Source organism: Trichechus manatus, unplaced genomic scaffold (assembly GCF_000243295.1).
Source record: "Trichechus manatus latirostris isolate Lorelei unplaced genomic scaffold, TriManLat1.0 scaffold00113, whole genome shotgun sequence".
NCBI classification, from domain to species: Eukaryota; Metazoa; Chordata; class Mammalia; order Sirenia; family Trichechidae; genus Trichechus; species Trichechus manatus.
In genome coordinates, this window is record NW_004444049.1 from 6,251,742 (window position 1) to 6,265,548 (window position 13,807).

A 13,807-nucleotide genomic window follows, 5' to 3' on the forward strand; every position below is an offset into this window, starting at 1 on the left:
TGGTGGACTCTGAAGTGCCTTCCACCTCTGGCAGGCTCTGCCCCTTCTGAGCAGGTCAGGGAGGCAGTAGCCCAGAGTCACCACAGGCTCCCCAGGACTTCTGCTCCTCCCTGCCCCTCTAGCTTCTGCTCACCAGGGAGCTTTTCCCAATTTTCCGCATCCTTGCCCCTAGCGTAATTTAGCACCACAGATGAACGGCAGGACATCTGTATTGGAAATCAGCCCTGACACTAAATAGCTGTGTGACTTTTAGTAACTTCCCTTCTCTGAGCCTTAGTTCCCTCACCTGTGACACAGGAGCCAGACAAAACAATCGGATTTACTGGGATTGACAGCTCTGGACTCTTTCTGGAGTCAGGTCCCATTATGCCAGGGACTAGGAGGACCCTCCAGCTTAGAGCCCCTTTGTAGCTGACACACAGGATGAGAACTCACCCAGCTGACACTGTAAAAGTGAAACACTGAAACGGCTTTGGGGACCCCTCTCCACCTCCCCAAGCCTGCCACCAGGCAAGCCTCAGGAGACTCCACTAGCATGATGCCCTGTGTCCATAAGGGTCTCCTTCCCCAGTCCCTTTCCTCTTTGGGGCTGCGTTTGTAGTTGGTAGATGGGGGCGGCGAGGCCCTGAACAGGGAAGCATCCTGCCCAAGGCCGCGTAGCAGAGGACCCGGCTGGCCCCAGCTCATCCCAGGGTCTTGACCTCTCCTTCTCCACGCCTGACCTCAGGCAGCCAGCCACCTGGACCACACCTCAGAGAAGGCCAGGCTCTCCCCGGTGGGACTGCTCTGGAGCCTCTGGCTGGGGAGGCAGGCAAAGTGAAAGCTGAGCTCCACGAGGGCGTGGCTCCCCAACGCTCCAAGTAAAAAACCCAGAGGGGCGCCAGCACCAGTCTGGAGACCAGCAGGAGGCACAGAGAGACACGGCCACTCTGGTCCTACCTCGGAAGGGTGAGCAAGGCAGGAGGAGCTGGGGAGGCCGGGACTGCGATCCGCTGGAGGGAGGGAGATGCTGGTGCTGCAGCGTGTGACGACAGTTCCGAGGGAGAATCATTGCACAGTGGGTGACCCAGCCACACTGGTGACACCACAGGCAGACACACACACACCCACAGGTAGACACAGGAAAGAGCCGCGCACAGGCGTGCCTCGCCAGCCCTTGCACCCTCACCTGGAGCATGCTGCGTTAAAAGTCCCCACTCCCATCTGCACACCCAGGTACAGGCAGATCTCCCCACTGTGCTGCAGGAGCCATGGCATCCCCCCAAACCCTGCTCCTCTGCCTGCTGGTCCTGGTGGTCACTGAAGGCTGGGCTCGGGCGGCCTCCATCCCAGGCTGCTACCTGCACCGTGAGTAACCTGGGACCAGAGAGCTAGGAGGAGCGGGGGTTCTGGTGGGAGGAAGGAGCTGGTGGCCTGGACCATGGTGCGGGCAGCGCCCTATTCAGAGCCTCACGGGGGCACAGACCACAGCTGGGCGCGCCTCTCCTTCTAGCCTTCAACGTGACAGTGCGAAGTGACCGCCAAGGCACCTGCCAGGGCTCCCATGTGGCGCAGGCCTGTGTGGGCCACTGTGAGTCCAGTGCCTTCCCCTCCCGGCACTCGGTGCTGGTGGCCAGTGGCTACCGCCACAATATCACCTCCGTCTCGCAGTGCTGCACCATCAGCAGCCTGAAGAAGGTGAGGAGGCCTGGGCCCAGGGGGCTATGCTGGGGCGTCGGGGGAGGAGAGGAGGCAGGGCCCGAGATGCCCCAGGAGGGGACTGGCAGGGCCCGAGATGCCCCAGGAGGGGACTGGCAGGGCCCGAGATGCCCCAGGAGGGGACTGGAAGGCGGCCTCCCTCCCCACAGGTGAAGGTGCAGCTGCAGTGTGTGGGGAGCCGACAGGAGGGCTTCGAGATCTTCACGGCCGGGGCCTGTCAGTGTGACATGTGCCGCCTTGCGCGCTACTAGCCCTTCCTTTCCCCTCCTCCTCCCCTTGGGCAGCACTCTGGGTATTCTGGTGGGAAAGACGCCTCTGGGGCCAGAGAACTCCAAGGAGTTGCAGCCTTGCCAGGAACTTGCTGTGGGGTTTTTCTAAAGGAGGGGCTTTGGCAGCTCTAACCCTTTAACCTCCTGAGAAGAGAGGGGTTTGCCCCTTCCCGGTCTCTGCCTGGCCCTTCTGCCCAGTCTTCCTGCTTCCCCCTTTGCTCCTCCCCAGCTAAATAAAGCCAGCAGTTCAAGTCTGTCTCTTTATTGAGTCCACCCCAGCCAGGGGAAGGCAGCTAGACCATGATTACTGTGACCCCCCTGCCCCAGGACACTGGGAATCTCTTCTTGCCTGTCTGTGCCCTCACCCCTCCCCCTGCCCAATAAATAAAAAGGGGACGCGGACATACAGGGCGAGGGAGGGGAGGGAGAGAGGATGCCCCAGGCCCAGGACCGTGTCTGTGGTAGGGGTAAGTGGGACAGAATAAATAGACCATGGATCCCATGGTGGGGTGAGGAGGACCTCGCGCTGGCACGAGGTAGGGGCAGGCACAGGGAGGAGCCCCTCGCCCGGGGCCGGGAGCAGGACCAGGAACCTGCCTGCAGCTGTCTGGAGCCCAGCTTTGCGAGCAGGGCGGATCCCTGATGGCAGCTTCCTGGTCAAGCTTGTCCTGGTCAAGTCCCGCCACAAGGGCCTTTGAGTTCCATTGCCAAGACCACCATCTCTTCTCCTCCTCTCCTCCCAGTGAAAGCTTGCCCTCTCGGGCCAGGCAGGGTGTCCTCAGAGCCCATCTGCCCAGGCCAGGGGTACGTGTGTGTCTCTGGGCCCCTGGGCAGGAGAAGGGATGGAGGGACTGGTAGCTCAGGGCTTCGCTCTCTTCTGTGGGGATGTCTAGCTCTGACCCCCACTGGCAGCCACCTGTGGTGTAAGCCGCTGGAGGGGGGCCTCCTTGGCCCCTTGGGCACCCTGTAACCGGCGTAGCCGTAGCTCCTCCAGACCTTGCCACAGTTCCTGGCGCTCACGGGCCTTCTCCTGCTCCCTGGGGAGAGAGGGTGAGGCAACCGCTGTCCTGGGCCCCGCCTGCAGGCCAGCCTCCCTCACCACCAGCCCCCAGCTGAAGAGGGAAAGGCAGGAACTGTGCCTCCTAAGGGGCCTTCACTGCGGGCAGAGAGCGCCAAGGAGAGGTGACCCCAGCCTGCAGCATGGGTGAAGGGAGCACCACTGCTACAGGGGGTCGGAAGAACTACGTGAAAGGATTCTCTGAGGATGTGGCAGGAACAGGAGGGAGAGACTTGAAACGTCTGATCAGGTGGGGCCTGGGGGAGTCCTCTAGGGTTTCCTGAAACCTTCCTGCTCCTTCCCTCTCCCCCTACCCAGCCCTGACACTCACTGCTGCTTTTCCAGCTTGTAGGAGGCTGTGAGCTCATCAAACAGTTTGCCATTCATTTCCATGAAGGTCTTGAGCACGTTGTAGATCAGAGAGACAATGGTTCTGGGCAGGGTCAAGAGAGGAATAAGGGGATAAGAGCAACTTCAATTTGCCCCCACTCACTCGTCTCAACTGCCTTCTTGCCGACTAGCCCGGAACCCAACAAGCATTACCCTCTCCCTGCCCTTTTCACCAATGCCTCGACCACCTTCAGACGCCTTTCCTACCCTCTCCAGCTGTGGGTAAGCCGGGATCCTGGCTGGCCTGCCCTGGTCCCAGTCTCTGTGGGTTAGGTCAAGCCCTGGCACTCACTGATTCCAGTGCTCCTTGGAGACCTGGTAGAGGGTCCCAAACACAGCAGGCAGCACAGTGTGGCAGTTGTCCTCAATGAGGCTCAGGATATACTCGTTGTTCCAGAAGTACAGAGCCCGCTCTGCAACCTGGGCCAAGCAAGACAACAGAGGGAGAGCCTGGCAGTAGCTTCTCTGTGTGCATAAGGTCGCTGTCCACCCTTCACCCCAAAACCCAGGGCTCCCTATCCCCTCCCGCATCCTCAGGACTCATCTGAGCCCTGGAACCTTCAGAGGCAAATCCTAGCTCCACTGCAGACTGGCCACACAACACTGGGCAAGGCATTTAACCTCTTAGTCTCAAGCTGTCTCTAAGCTGGGGCCAATTCTGCCTAGCTCCACAGGGCTGTTGCAAGTATCCAACGAGACACTGGGCCTTGTGGGGTTCAATAAAGTACTGGACTAGAGTTACTGTGAGGAAGGGCTGACTTCCACCAAGTTATGCCTCCTAAGAACAGGAGAAGGTCTGCACATATATGCAGGGGACCATGGGTAGCAGCCAGCCTGGACGGTGTGGGAAGCCTGGCCAGCCCTGAAGTGGGACAAGTAAAATTTAAGGGCCGTTAGGAAAAGGGGAAAAGTGGTAACACACCCACCCCATTCTGAAGCATATTCCTACTTATCAAACACACTTACACTCACGATCTCTTCCACCCCCGCCGCCACCCTGGGAAGAGATCATTGTTGGCCCATGTTATAGACGAGGAAGGCTAATCAGACTCAGAGGGGTGAAGTGACTTGCCCAAGTTCCCTCAGCCAGTGGGTGGCAGACCTGAAGCTCAACCCTAGGTCCCCTGACCCCCAGTTCAGCGTCTCCCCATTGTTAGGCCCACCAGAGGAAAAGCTGAGAGCAGACGGAGCTGTGTTAGGTCAACCAGCCACCCTTCCCTGGCCATACGCCGCCTTCCATCCCCTCCTGTCCTTGCCGCATACCTGGAAATGGGGGCTGGAGACACAGCGAGCCACCTGCTTGAAGAGGGGCTCCTGGATCTTCACGAACTGGGAGGGCTCAATGACATCGAGAATTTCTTCCATCTCCCCCAGAAACATCACCTGGTGGGAGAGGTGAGGGCAGAGGCACAGCGCTCACATCCCGCCCACACAGATACACACGCACACCTGACTGCCCTCTAAACGCTGGGCCCTCCAACCCCCTCTGGTGGGCATCAGAGCCCTTCCCCATACCTCCTTCTGGGTGCAGGTTTTGGGCCAATACTTGAGCAGTCCCCGGATTACCTATGAGGGTTGAGGCAGAAGGGAGTCAGACCTGCAGAGGTGGGGGCCCACCTTCCCCCCCTCCCAGAGGTACTCACGTGTTCTGTCAGGGTGGCATCCTTCTCCAGGAACTGAACCACACAATATGCCAGCTGCAGGGTGGGGGTGGGGGGAGAAAGAAGACTGGGGTCAGGGAGGACCAGGGCCCAGGACTGGCCACCCAGGATGGGCCCAGGTGAGGGCTCAGGTCAGGGAGGACCAGGGCCAAGGACTGGCCACGCAGGACGGGCCCAGGTGAGGGCTCAGGTCAGGGAGGACCAGGGCCAAGGACTGGCCACCCAGGACGGGCCCAGACGAGGGCCCGTGTGCTGTCTTGTATGCTCTGATTCACCAGCCTTTTCTGAGCACCTAGGATGGACCAGCAATGTGCTCAGCGTGCTGGGAATACAACAGTGAGCCCACGGGAAACCCTCAGCAAATTCTCGTCAACGTCGCACGAAGTTTCGTTGTAGAATCCAACGTCCCAATCTATGGGACTAGAAGAGAAGAGTTTTATTCTGCTAGGGCAGGTAGGGAGGGAGGGGCTGGGGAAGGCCTCACAGAGCTGCTATCTGAGATCAGCCTTGAAGGGTCAGTGGGGACCTTCTAAGGGAGATGGACCAGCATCAGTGAAGGAATCGACAGTGGGAGAGGATCCCGTGAGTCGGTGACTGAGTGTGGCTGGTGCCTGGGTGTGGGGGAGCCTGAGAGTCAGGCTAGCCTGCCGGGCCCCACACAGCTGCCTGCCCTTGTGCGGAGCTGCCTGCTGGCAAAGCCAGGCCTGGGCCTAACCTGGGCATGAAAGACAGACAGCGACTTGACGGAGTGCAGGGGGATCAGGACCCGGACCAGAAACTGCTTGTGCTCTGTCTTCAGCGGCAGCGCAAAGCCGTTGATGATGCTGAGGAGTGGGCAGAAGAGGGAAGATGGGCTCAGGGGACTGGGCCCCCATCCCTCCTCCCAGAACCCAGAAGCACCAGCTCAAGCCCAGGGAAAATCACCTTCCCAAGATCTCCAGCAACTCGGCCACGCCATTGAAGTGCTCAAGCTCATAGATGAACCTGCAGAGAGGAAGAGGAGATTGAAGAAGGGATTCGAGCAATCAGGTTGGCCCGGCCCCTCTCAGCCATCCTGCCCGCCCACCCCTCCCTCAGGCTAATCCCGCTCTCCGCCAACCCAGTGCCCAAACCAGGCCCCACTAATCTCCATACCCACTTCTGAAACACCCTTCTCTGCCCAGCCACCGTCTGCCACTCTGTGTCCCAACTCAAACCTCCCTTCTAGGAAGCACCCCAGCTCATCACCTAACCCCTCACTACCTGCTACCCACCCAATCAGCAGGCCTTAGCCTACATCCTCCACTCCTCTTGCCAGTCAAACAGAAGAATGACAGACACTTAGCACATCTATTCTACCATAAATTCTCAAATTGATCCCAGGAGGCAGGGTATATTAGACTCGTGAAAAGAACACAGTTGACATCAAGTCGACTCCGACTCATGGCGACCCTGTGTGTGTCAGGGTAAAGCTGTGCGCCATAGGATTTTCAGTGGCTGATTTTTTTGGAAGTAGATCACCAGGCCTTTCTTCTGAGGCACCTCTGGGTGAACACAAACTGCCAACTTTTTGGTTAGCATCAAGCATGTTAACCATTTGCTATCACCCAGGGACTCCTGGACCCACTACACAGATGAAGAAATTGAGGCTTAGAGCTTAAATGAAAGTGGTTTACACTCAAATGAAACTTGCCTCAAAGTTAATAAGTCGAGAACTGAATGGACTACGAGCTTCTGGAGGCCAGGGATCATGTCTCACCTATTCTGTGACTAATAATGACATGAGCTAATGTGAGAGTCCCAGCCTCAGTGCAGGAGCTAAAGTGAGTGCTTTGGAGGCCTCCCCTCATTTCATCTTGACAGCTGTGCTTGAGTTAGCATGAGCATTATCCCCATTCAAGATGAGGAACTAGGAGAGAGCTTCAGCCAAAAGTCATAGACCAGCTGGGGGAAGAGGACGTGCTCCAGTTCACCCGATACGGGACCCAAACTCAAACGCAGGCCATCTAGCTCCAGAGCCACGTGGTCCACACATGGGTGCTCAATACACATTTGCAGAAGTATGTCTTCCTTTAGGTCCTTAGGACCAGGCATGAAAAGACTCGAAAGATTTAGATCCTAGGCCCTGGCACTGACCTACTCCCTGCAAACCGCTTCATCTCTCTCAGCCTCCATTTCCTCATCTGTAAAATGAAAACAAATATCCCGCTTTCCCTGCTGACCACACAGGGTTTATAGCATCAACATGCATGGAAGGCCTTGGTAAGCTCCACTTGGGCCCACAGCTCAAGGGCCTTTGCGTCTCTTCTCTCCCCTCCCCAGCCCAGGTCTCCGCCGGGCGGGCAGCAGGCGCTCACCGCAGGAAGATGTGGTTGCACTGTTTGCGGATGTAGGCCCGCAGCCCCAGGAACTTGCCATAGACCCGGTGCAGGATGGTCTTGAGGTACTCACGCTCCCGGGGGTCCTCACTATCAAACAGCTCCAGGAGCTGGGGGATGAAGGTTAGGGGTCAGGCAGGAGCCCCACCCCAGATGGCTTCCATACTATCTCCCACCCCTCAGAGAGCCTGTCCCTGCCCCCGTGCTCCCCCTCCCCAGCCTGGGCTCCCCACTTCACCATCAGGACAAACTTTTGATCCACATATCTCTTGGCCACAGAGGGCTGGAAGTCTGGGCTCTCCAAGAAACGCAGGAAAAACTCATAGACCAGCTGCGGGCGGAAGACAAATAACAAGGTGCGATCTGCAACAGCCTCCCACGCTCACTCAATTGCCCCATGGCCCTGACACGACACCCCAGGGCCTGAGGAGCCACCCCCTTCTCCTGGGTCTCTTCTGAAGCTCAGAGCCCTGCCTTCCCCAGCCCTTTGTACCTGCAGGTGAGGCCACGAAGGCTCAAGGTTGGGCTCATCCTCTTCAGGGTCAAATTCAGGGTTTTCACTGGGTGGCAGGGTCCGGAAGATATTCACTGAGATCTGAGAAGCAGAGTGGGGTTCTTTAAGGAAGAGTTGTGAAGGCGGAAGCCAGGGGTCCCTCATCCAGAGTCCTAAGGGGTCAACTTCAGCACTTCACTCCTTGAGCAATCATGAACTGGACACCTAGTATGAGCCAGCCCCGGCCCAGGGCAGGGGACCTGGGTGGGTGAGACCATCCCTGCCCTCCAGGCAGGTGCAGTCCAGTGGGAGATGAGGAGGGAAACGGCACGACCTACGGATATCCTGGGCAGGGAAAGAGATTGCCAGCTTGCGCACTGACAAATGACTTTGTGGAAGAGGGGGCACCTGAGCCAGGCCATCGAAGGTGAGGGGCATGGGGAAGGGCACTCTAGGCCTCAGGGAGAACAGAGCAAAGGGGCGGAGGTGGGACGGGCCTGGGAGGCACTGAGTGGCCGGGTGCAGGGTGGCAGTGGGGCTCAGGAGGGTACAGAAGGTGGGGGACGTGAGGCCAAGTGAAGAGTGTAGCATTTATTCCCCACACAGGGAACTAGGAGGACTCCCACGCCCGAGCCCCGAGAGGCTGGGTGCCGTATACCCCCTGGAGCCCACTGCCCATGCTCACCATGCGGATGATGTCTGGGTACACAGGCTCGATGAGGACGCCTCGCGTGCTCCCCACGCACTCCACCAGCTCGTTGAGGGCCGCCCGCTTTACCTCCTTCCCCTTCAGGTCAGCCACACAGTCCAAGAAGTCAAACACCACCCCGCACTGGGCCAGCTTGCGGCTGAGCAGCTCATGCAGCTCCGAGGCTGGCACATCTGGGGAGTGAGGGGCGCTGAGCCAGGGCCCCAGCTGTGCGGCTCTGGGTAAGGGGGTCCTCCCACCACTAAGGCCACCCTGACCCCTGCAGAGAGCAAACAGCTCCTATCTCACCCTCCACTCCAGGGGATGGGGGAGGTGAGGAGCAGCTTCCTCTTCACAACTTCCTAACCCAGGCAAGATGCTGGTCTGTTTCCCAGCAAGGCCACAGACAGACCTGGGGGGCCTGCCTCCCTCTCATATGTGGTACCCTGTTCTAGAAGCCAGAAGTGGGAGGGGGCTCAGGCCAGAGGATGCCTAGGGTCCCCTCTGGCTCAACCAGTTGGACCTTGTGACCTGGGGAGACTACACGGTGACAGCAAGGAGCCAGGCCTGCAGCCAGCTCCAGGGACCTAGTAGCTGACTGGACTGCTAGTGGCCTCCTGGAGCCCAGGCTGCAGCCCCACCCTTGGCCAGGATCTGCCCCCCAGGGTGGCACCACAGGCAGATGCCCCACCCCCAGGGATGACAGGCCAGTCAGGCCATGCGTCAGCAAAGAGGGCTGCGGGGGCAGTGGAGTCTCAGGGCTGGAAGGGGCCCTTGCAGCCTTGGCCGCCCTCCTTGGGGCTCGGGGACCCTGCACAGTGGACGGCTCACCTTTGAGCAGGGGCAGCGGCGTGAGCTCTTGCTGGTTGCTCTGATAGCGGAACTGAGAGGAGCTGTGGGAGCGCCGGGGCCGGGCCCTGCGCAGGGAGCGGCGGGAGAAGCCGTCCACCTTGTCGGGTGGGGGCACAGGTGACAGCCCCGGGGACGAGGGGCTGGTGGGGGTGCTCGCAGGGGGCAGCTTCGTCTCCATGGTGGCTCAGCAGCAGTCAAGCCTTCAGAGCCCCCAGGGGTCCCTCTGGGCCTGGAGGTCACTGAGTGAGGCTAGGCTTACTAACTTGGGCCCATCCTGCTGGAGCATGGGGGGGGACACAATCACAGTCCTGGGCCCCCCCCCCAGGGCCTCTGGCAGCTGTCCAGTCCTGGGGGGCAGGCAGGCTAGAGACGAGGATGGCTCAGGTTTCAGGTCCTTTCTGGGGATCCCAAAGAGTCCAGTTGGGGTTCCCACTTGGCTCTTTTGAAATGAAGTCAAGGCAGAAAGGTGAGCAAGAAAGAGATACAGAGAGTGCTGGTTGGTCTCCTCTTTCGGGAAGGATGGTGTTGGGAGGCTGCAGCTGAGGGCCGACTCTTTTTCCCTCCTACCCCAGCTCAGACCCTAAAATAGAGATGCAGTCCCCTCTCATGGTCTCCCTTCCAGACCAAAGGCCCCTGGCTCCAAAACAACCCTGATCCCCCAAGCCAGCCCCTGTTTGGAATGGGGACCTCATCCTCATCCCTGCCCCTTACAGAATGGGGCCCCTGGCCCTGCAGCCAACTCCTCTAATGGGGCCACATTCTCTAATGGGGCCCGTTCCCCATGCCACCCCCCTCTGAACCCGGGCACCCTTCCCCACCTCAGCTTCTCCTTTCTGGTCCCCCAAACCTCGTCGGCCCATAGTGCGGGGCGGGGGGGGGGGTACACTCACTTCTCAAACCCAGACTTTGGTCCCCAATCTCCAGGGGCTGCCCGTGGGGGTGGGGGGCAGCGGCGCCGCTCAGGGCGCTGGGGCTGGGCAGTGGAGCTCCTAGGTTCTCCAGCGGGCTTCAGGGGGCTGAAGCATTCCCCCCAGCTCAGCCCCCGGCCGGTGCCCGGGCGCACGGCGGGCTCTGGGCTGCCCCAGCGGCGCACAGACCTCTGCCTGGAGTCCGGAACTCGGACCCGGCGCGGCGCAGCGGAGCCCAGCTCTGTGCGCACCGGCACCCGCGCCCAGCTGCTCAGGATGACATCAAGTCACCTCCCCCCGCCCGGCCCGCGCCTCCCCGCAAGGGGGGGCGGGGGCTGCGTCAGGCGGGCCCGGGAGCCTCTGGGAGATGTAGTCTCTGTTCTGCTTAAAGGGGACGACCAGACACCGGTTGGGGGCCGTGGGGGGTAAGCCTGCGTGCGGACTCCGGACTCGGGGGGAAGACTGGCTCCAGCTCTGGAAGCCGAAGAGCCGCGTGGCCTGGAGGCCTCGCTGGGGCTGGACCCCTGGCTTCTGGAAGGGAGTCTGCATGGAGAATGAGTAGGACTCAAGAGTTTGCACCAGGAAGCTGGGAGCAATGCCAGCACACTGGCAGGAAACGGGCAAGCATTCTGTGCCAGGCCCAAGGATTCCCCTGATCCAACCCTCCCACCCCCACCCAGGCCATCGCCATGGGAACTCCGCCCCCACCCTCACCCCAGAACAGCCGGACACTTCAGAGGGCGCTGGGGAACCGGCACTGGACAGGTTAATAGTCTGCGACGAGTCAGGGCCTACTGGGAGGGGTGTGGTTCACCAGAGGCTGCTGGGAGGTGCAGTCCATCCTCAAGCCTGCAGTCCCCCTCCCGTCCCTTGCTGGCTATGGTGACATCATAGTCTCAGGTTTAAAGGGCCGGCCCTGGAGTGGCAAAGCGTGAGAGACGGCGTCCTCCTGGCGCTGCCACGCCACCCCAGGCAGGCTGGCTTCCCTGGACGAACCTCCCAATCCTTCTGGTCCCTAAAATGCGCTACTGGGGTCCCTGGTTCAAAACCCTGCTGCGGGCGCCGGCGTTGGGGGTGGGGGGAGGATCCAGGCACAGGTGGGGCTCCAGGAGTTTGGCATTCCAGCCAAGAGTTCCCGACCTACAGTCCTAGGGGCCTGGGCCCCAGCCTTCTTTACTCATCCCTGAGCCCCAGCCCCCTGCACTACCTGTGAAATCTCCACCTCGAAGTTCCCTGCCTGGAAGAACAATTGGTCCTTAGCAACTCCAGGCCCACAGTGAGCAGCAGGAGTGGGCAACGAGACTAGGCAGTGAGGTCAGGGAGAGGCTGGGGCCATTTCAGAGTCTGCACCCCCTGCTTTGGGCCCTGGTGACCACCTAGTGCTCCAGCAGAACTGCCCAGCCATCCTCCCTGCTATGGAGGCAGCCTGCATGCCCAAGGTGCCCACCTGCCAGAGCAACAGAGAGCAGGCGCCTCAGCCTACCAGGTCGGGCTCCAGGAGTGCACCACCATACCTGCCAGCTGTCCCCTTGCTCAGAACCTTCAGCAGGCTTCACCCATCTGGGCTCAGTGTCCTCCTTTGTCGAATGGGAGCCCATGCTCCCTCTCCTGGCCCATCTCCCAGGCTCAGGAGGGGAAGCCTCTCCCACATCCTTGGTAGGGGGATAAGCTTTCTACGACCAGGTGAGGACCCCAAGGCCCAGGATGACCGGAAGGAGCCTATCATCTAAAGGAGGACCAGGGGCCAAGTCCCCACCTCCCAGCCTAGGTCAAGAGGGCATCGGCTCCAACCCCCACCTCAGTCCTCAGAGGCCTGTGCCCTGGACTCCGAGGGTCTCAAGGCCAGGTCGACATGGGTGGCTCCTGCTTTGTATAAGGAGGTATGCTGTTTGAGGACTTGGGGGGTGGGATGGGAACATGAGAAGAGATATAAGACTTCCTGGAAGAAGTGGCATTTGAACTGGGTTTCAAAATAGATTCAAGGTCCTGGGCCCGGGGGTGGGGTGGGTGCTGTTGCAGGGTTGAAATCTCTGTTTTCTTTTTAATGTCTTTAGTGAGATATAGTTCACATACCATAAAATTCACCCATTTAAAGTGTACGATTCAATGGTTTTCTGTATATAGCAGATGAAATTTCTCCACCCCCACCATGTCCGGATCCCACTATACTCATAGTTGTCCCCAAGCTACCCTGGTGGGCTCAGACCTAAGTGCCCTGTTTCTTGTCACCCTCCCTCCAGCCCCCATCCAGCCTGAGGGTCACCTGCCGGGAAGACTGTCATGAGACACACCACCAGGGAGTTCTGCTCAGGCAGGTCCCCTTATAGCCCTCAGGCCACCTTCCATGAGCCTTCCACACCCTTCTTGACCCCTCTGAGGACAACCCTGGAGGGCTGCTTCTGGGTGGGTCCTCCATGGGGGGAGGGAGAGCCTCCCCCAAGGCCACTTGAGGCCTGAAGCAGGCTGTTTTTGCCCAGATGAGTTTCTTCCTAATCTGAAGTGGGAAGGCCCGCTAGGAACCCACCCTCAGGGCACAGCCTGGCCGTCCCCCTTCCTTTCTACTGCAGGAATCCTGGCCCCAGTCCTAGACAGGCCCCTTAAGTTGTTTGAGGGTCCAGTCATCCAGTGAGGGGAGCGGAGGCATTGCATCGGCGGCAGTTCAGTGGTAGAATTCTCCTCTTCCATGTGGGAGACCCTGGTTCGATTCTGGCCAATGTACCTCAAGTTCAGGCACCACCTATCTGTCAGTGGAGGCTTGTGTGTTGCTAAGATGTTGAACAGGTTTCATGGGAGCTTCCAGACTAAGACAGACTAGGAAGAAAGTCCTGGAAATCTATTTCCAAAAATTGTTGTTATTGTTATTAGGTGCCTTGGAGTTGGTTCCAACTCATAGCGACCCCGTATACAACAGAACGAAACACTGCCAAGTCCTGCGCCATCTTCACAATCATTGTTATGCTTGAGCCCATTGTTGCAGCTACTGTGTCAGTCCATCTTGTTGAGGGTCTTCCTCTTTTTCAATGACCTTCTACTTTACCAGCATGATGTCCTTCTCCAGGGACTAATACCTCCTGATAACATGTCCAAAGTGTGTGAGATGAAGTTTTGCCATCCTCGCTTCTAAGGAGCATTCTGGCTGTACTTCTTCCAAGACAGATTTGTTCATTCTTTTGGCAGTCCATGGTATATTCAACATTGTTTGCCTACACCATAATTCAAAGGCATCAATTCTTCTTTGTTCTTCCTTATTCATTGTCCAGCTTTCGAATGCATATGAGGTGATCAAAACACCATGGCCTGAGTCAGGGGCACCTTAGTCTTCAAGGTGACATCTTTGCCTTTCAACACTTTAAAGAGGTCTTTTGCAGCAGATTTGCCCAATGCAATGTGTCATTTGATTTCTTGACTGCTGCTTCCATGGGCATTGATTGTGG

At 58.9% G+C, this 13,807-nt stretch overlaps 2 protein-coding genes across 3 annotated transcripts; one reads left to right on the forward strand and one right to left on the reverse strand.

The window, feature by feature from the left end:
- Positions 1-1,250: 1,250 nt before the first annotated feature.
- Positions 1,251-1,975, forward strand: GPHA2 (glycoprotein hormone subunit alpha 2). The gene is made up of 3 exons (XM_004383757.1): positions 1,251-1,347; positions 1,493-1,677; positions 1,848-1,975. Exons 1-3 carry the CDS (start codon positions 1,251-1,253, stop codon positions 1,947-1,949), a joined length of 384 nt encoding a protein of 127 aa, XP_004383814.1. The 3' UTR covers positions 1,950-1,975.
- A 248-nt stretch (positions 1,976-2,223) lies between these two features.
- On the reverse strand, positions 2,224-10,641 carry PPP2R5B (protein phosphatase 2 regulatory subunit B'beta). Of its 2 annotated transcripts, none has more exons than XM_004383755.2 (14): positions 10,356-10,641; positions 9,445-9,904; positions 8,611-8,807; positions 7,926-8,027; positions 7,671-7,763; positions 7,412-7,542; positions 6,000-6,059; positions 5,791-5,899; positions 5,058-5,111; positions 4,930-4,980; positions 4,678-4,797; positions 3,707-3,834; positions 3,356-3,457; positions 2,224-3,004 (listed from the first exon to the last, which is right to left on the reverse strand). In XM_004383755.2, the coding sequence occupies exons 2-14, from the start codon at positions 9,641-9,643 to the stop codon at positions 2,857-2,859; spliced, it is 1,494 nt and encodes a 497-aa protein (XP_004383812.1). In that variant the 5' UTR covers positions 9,644-9,904; positions 10,356-10,641; the 3' UTR covers positions 2,224-2,856. The 2 variants fall into 2 exon arrangements, with proteins under 2 accessions (XP_004383812.1, XP_023593989.1); XM_023738221.1 differs by having other exon boundaries at positions 9,445-10,045.
- Between the last annotated feature and the right edge of the window lie 3,166 nt (positions 10,642-13,807).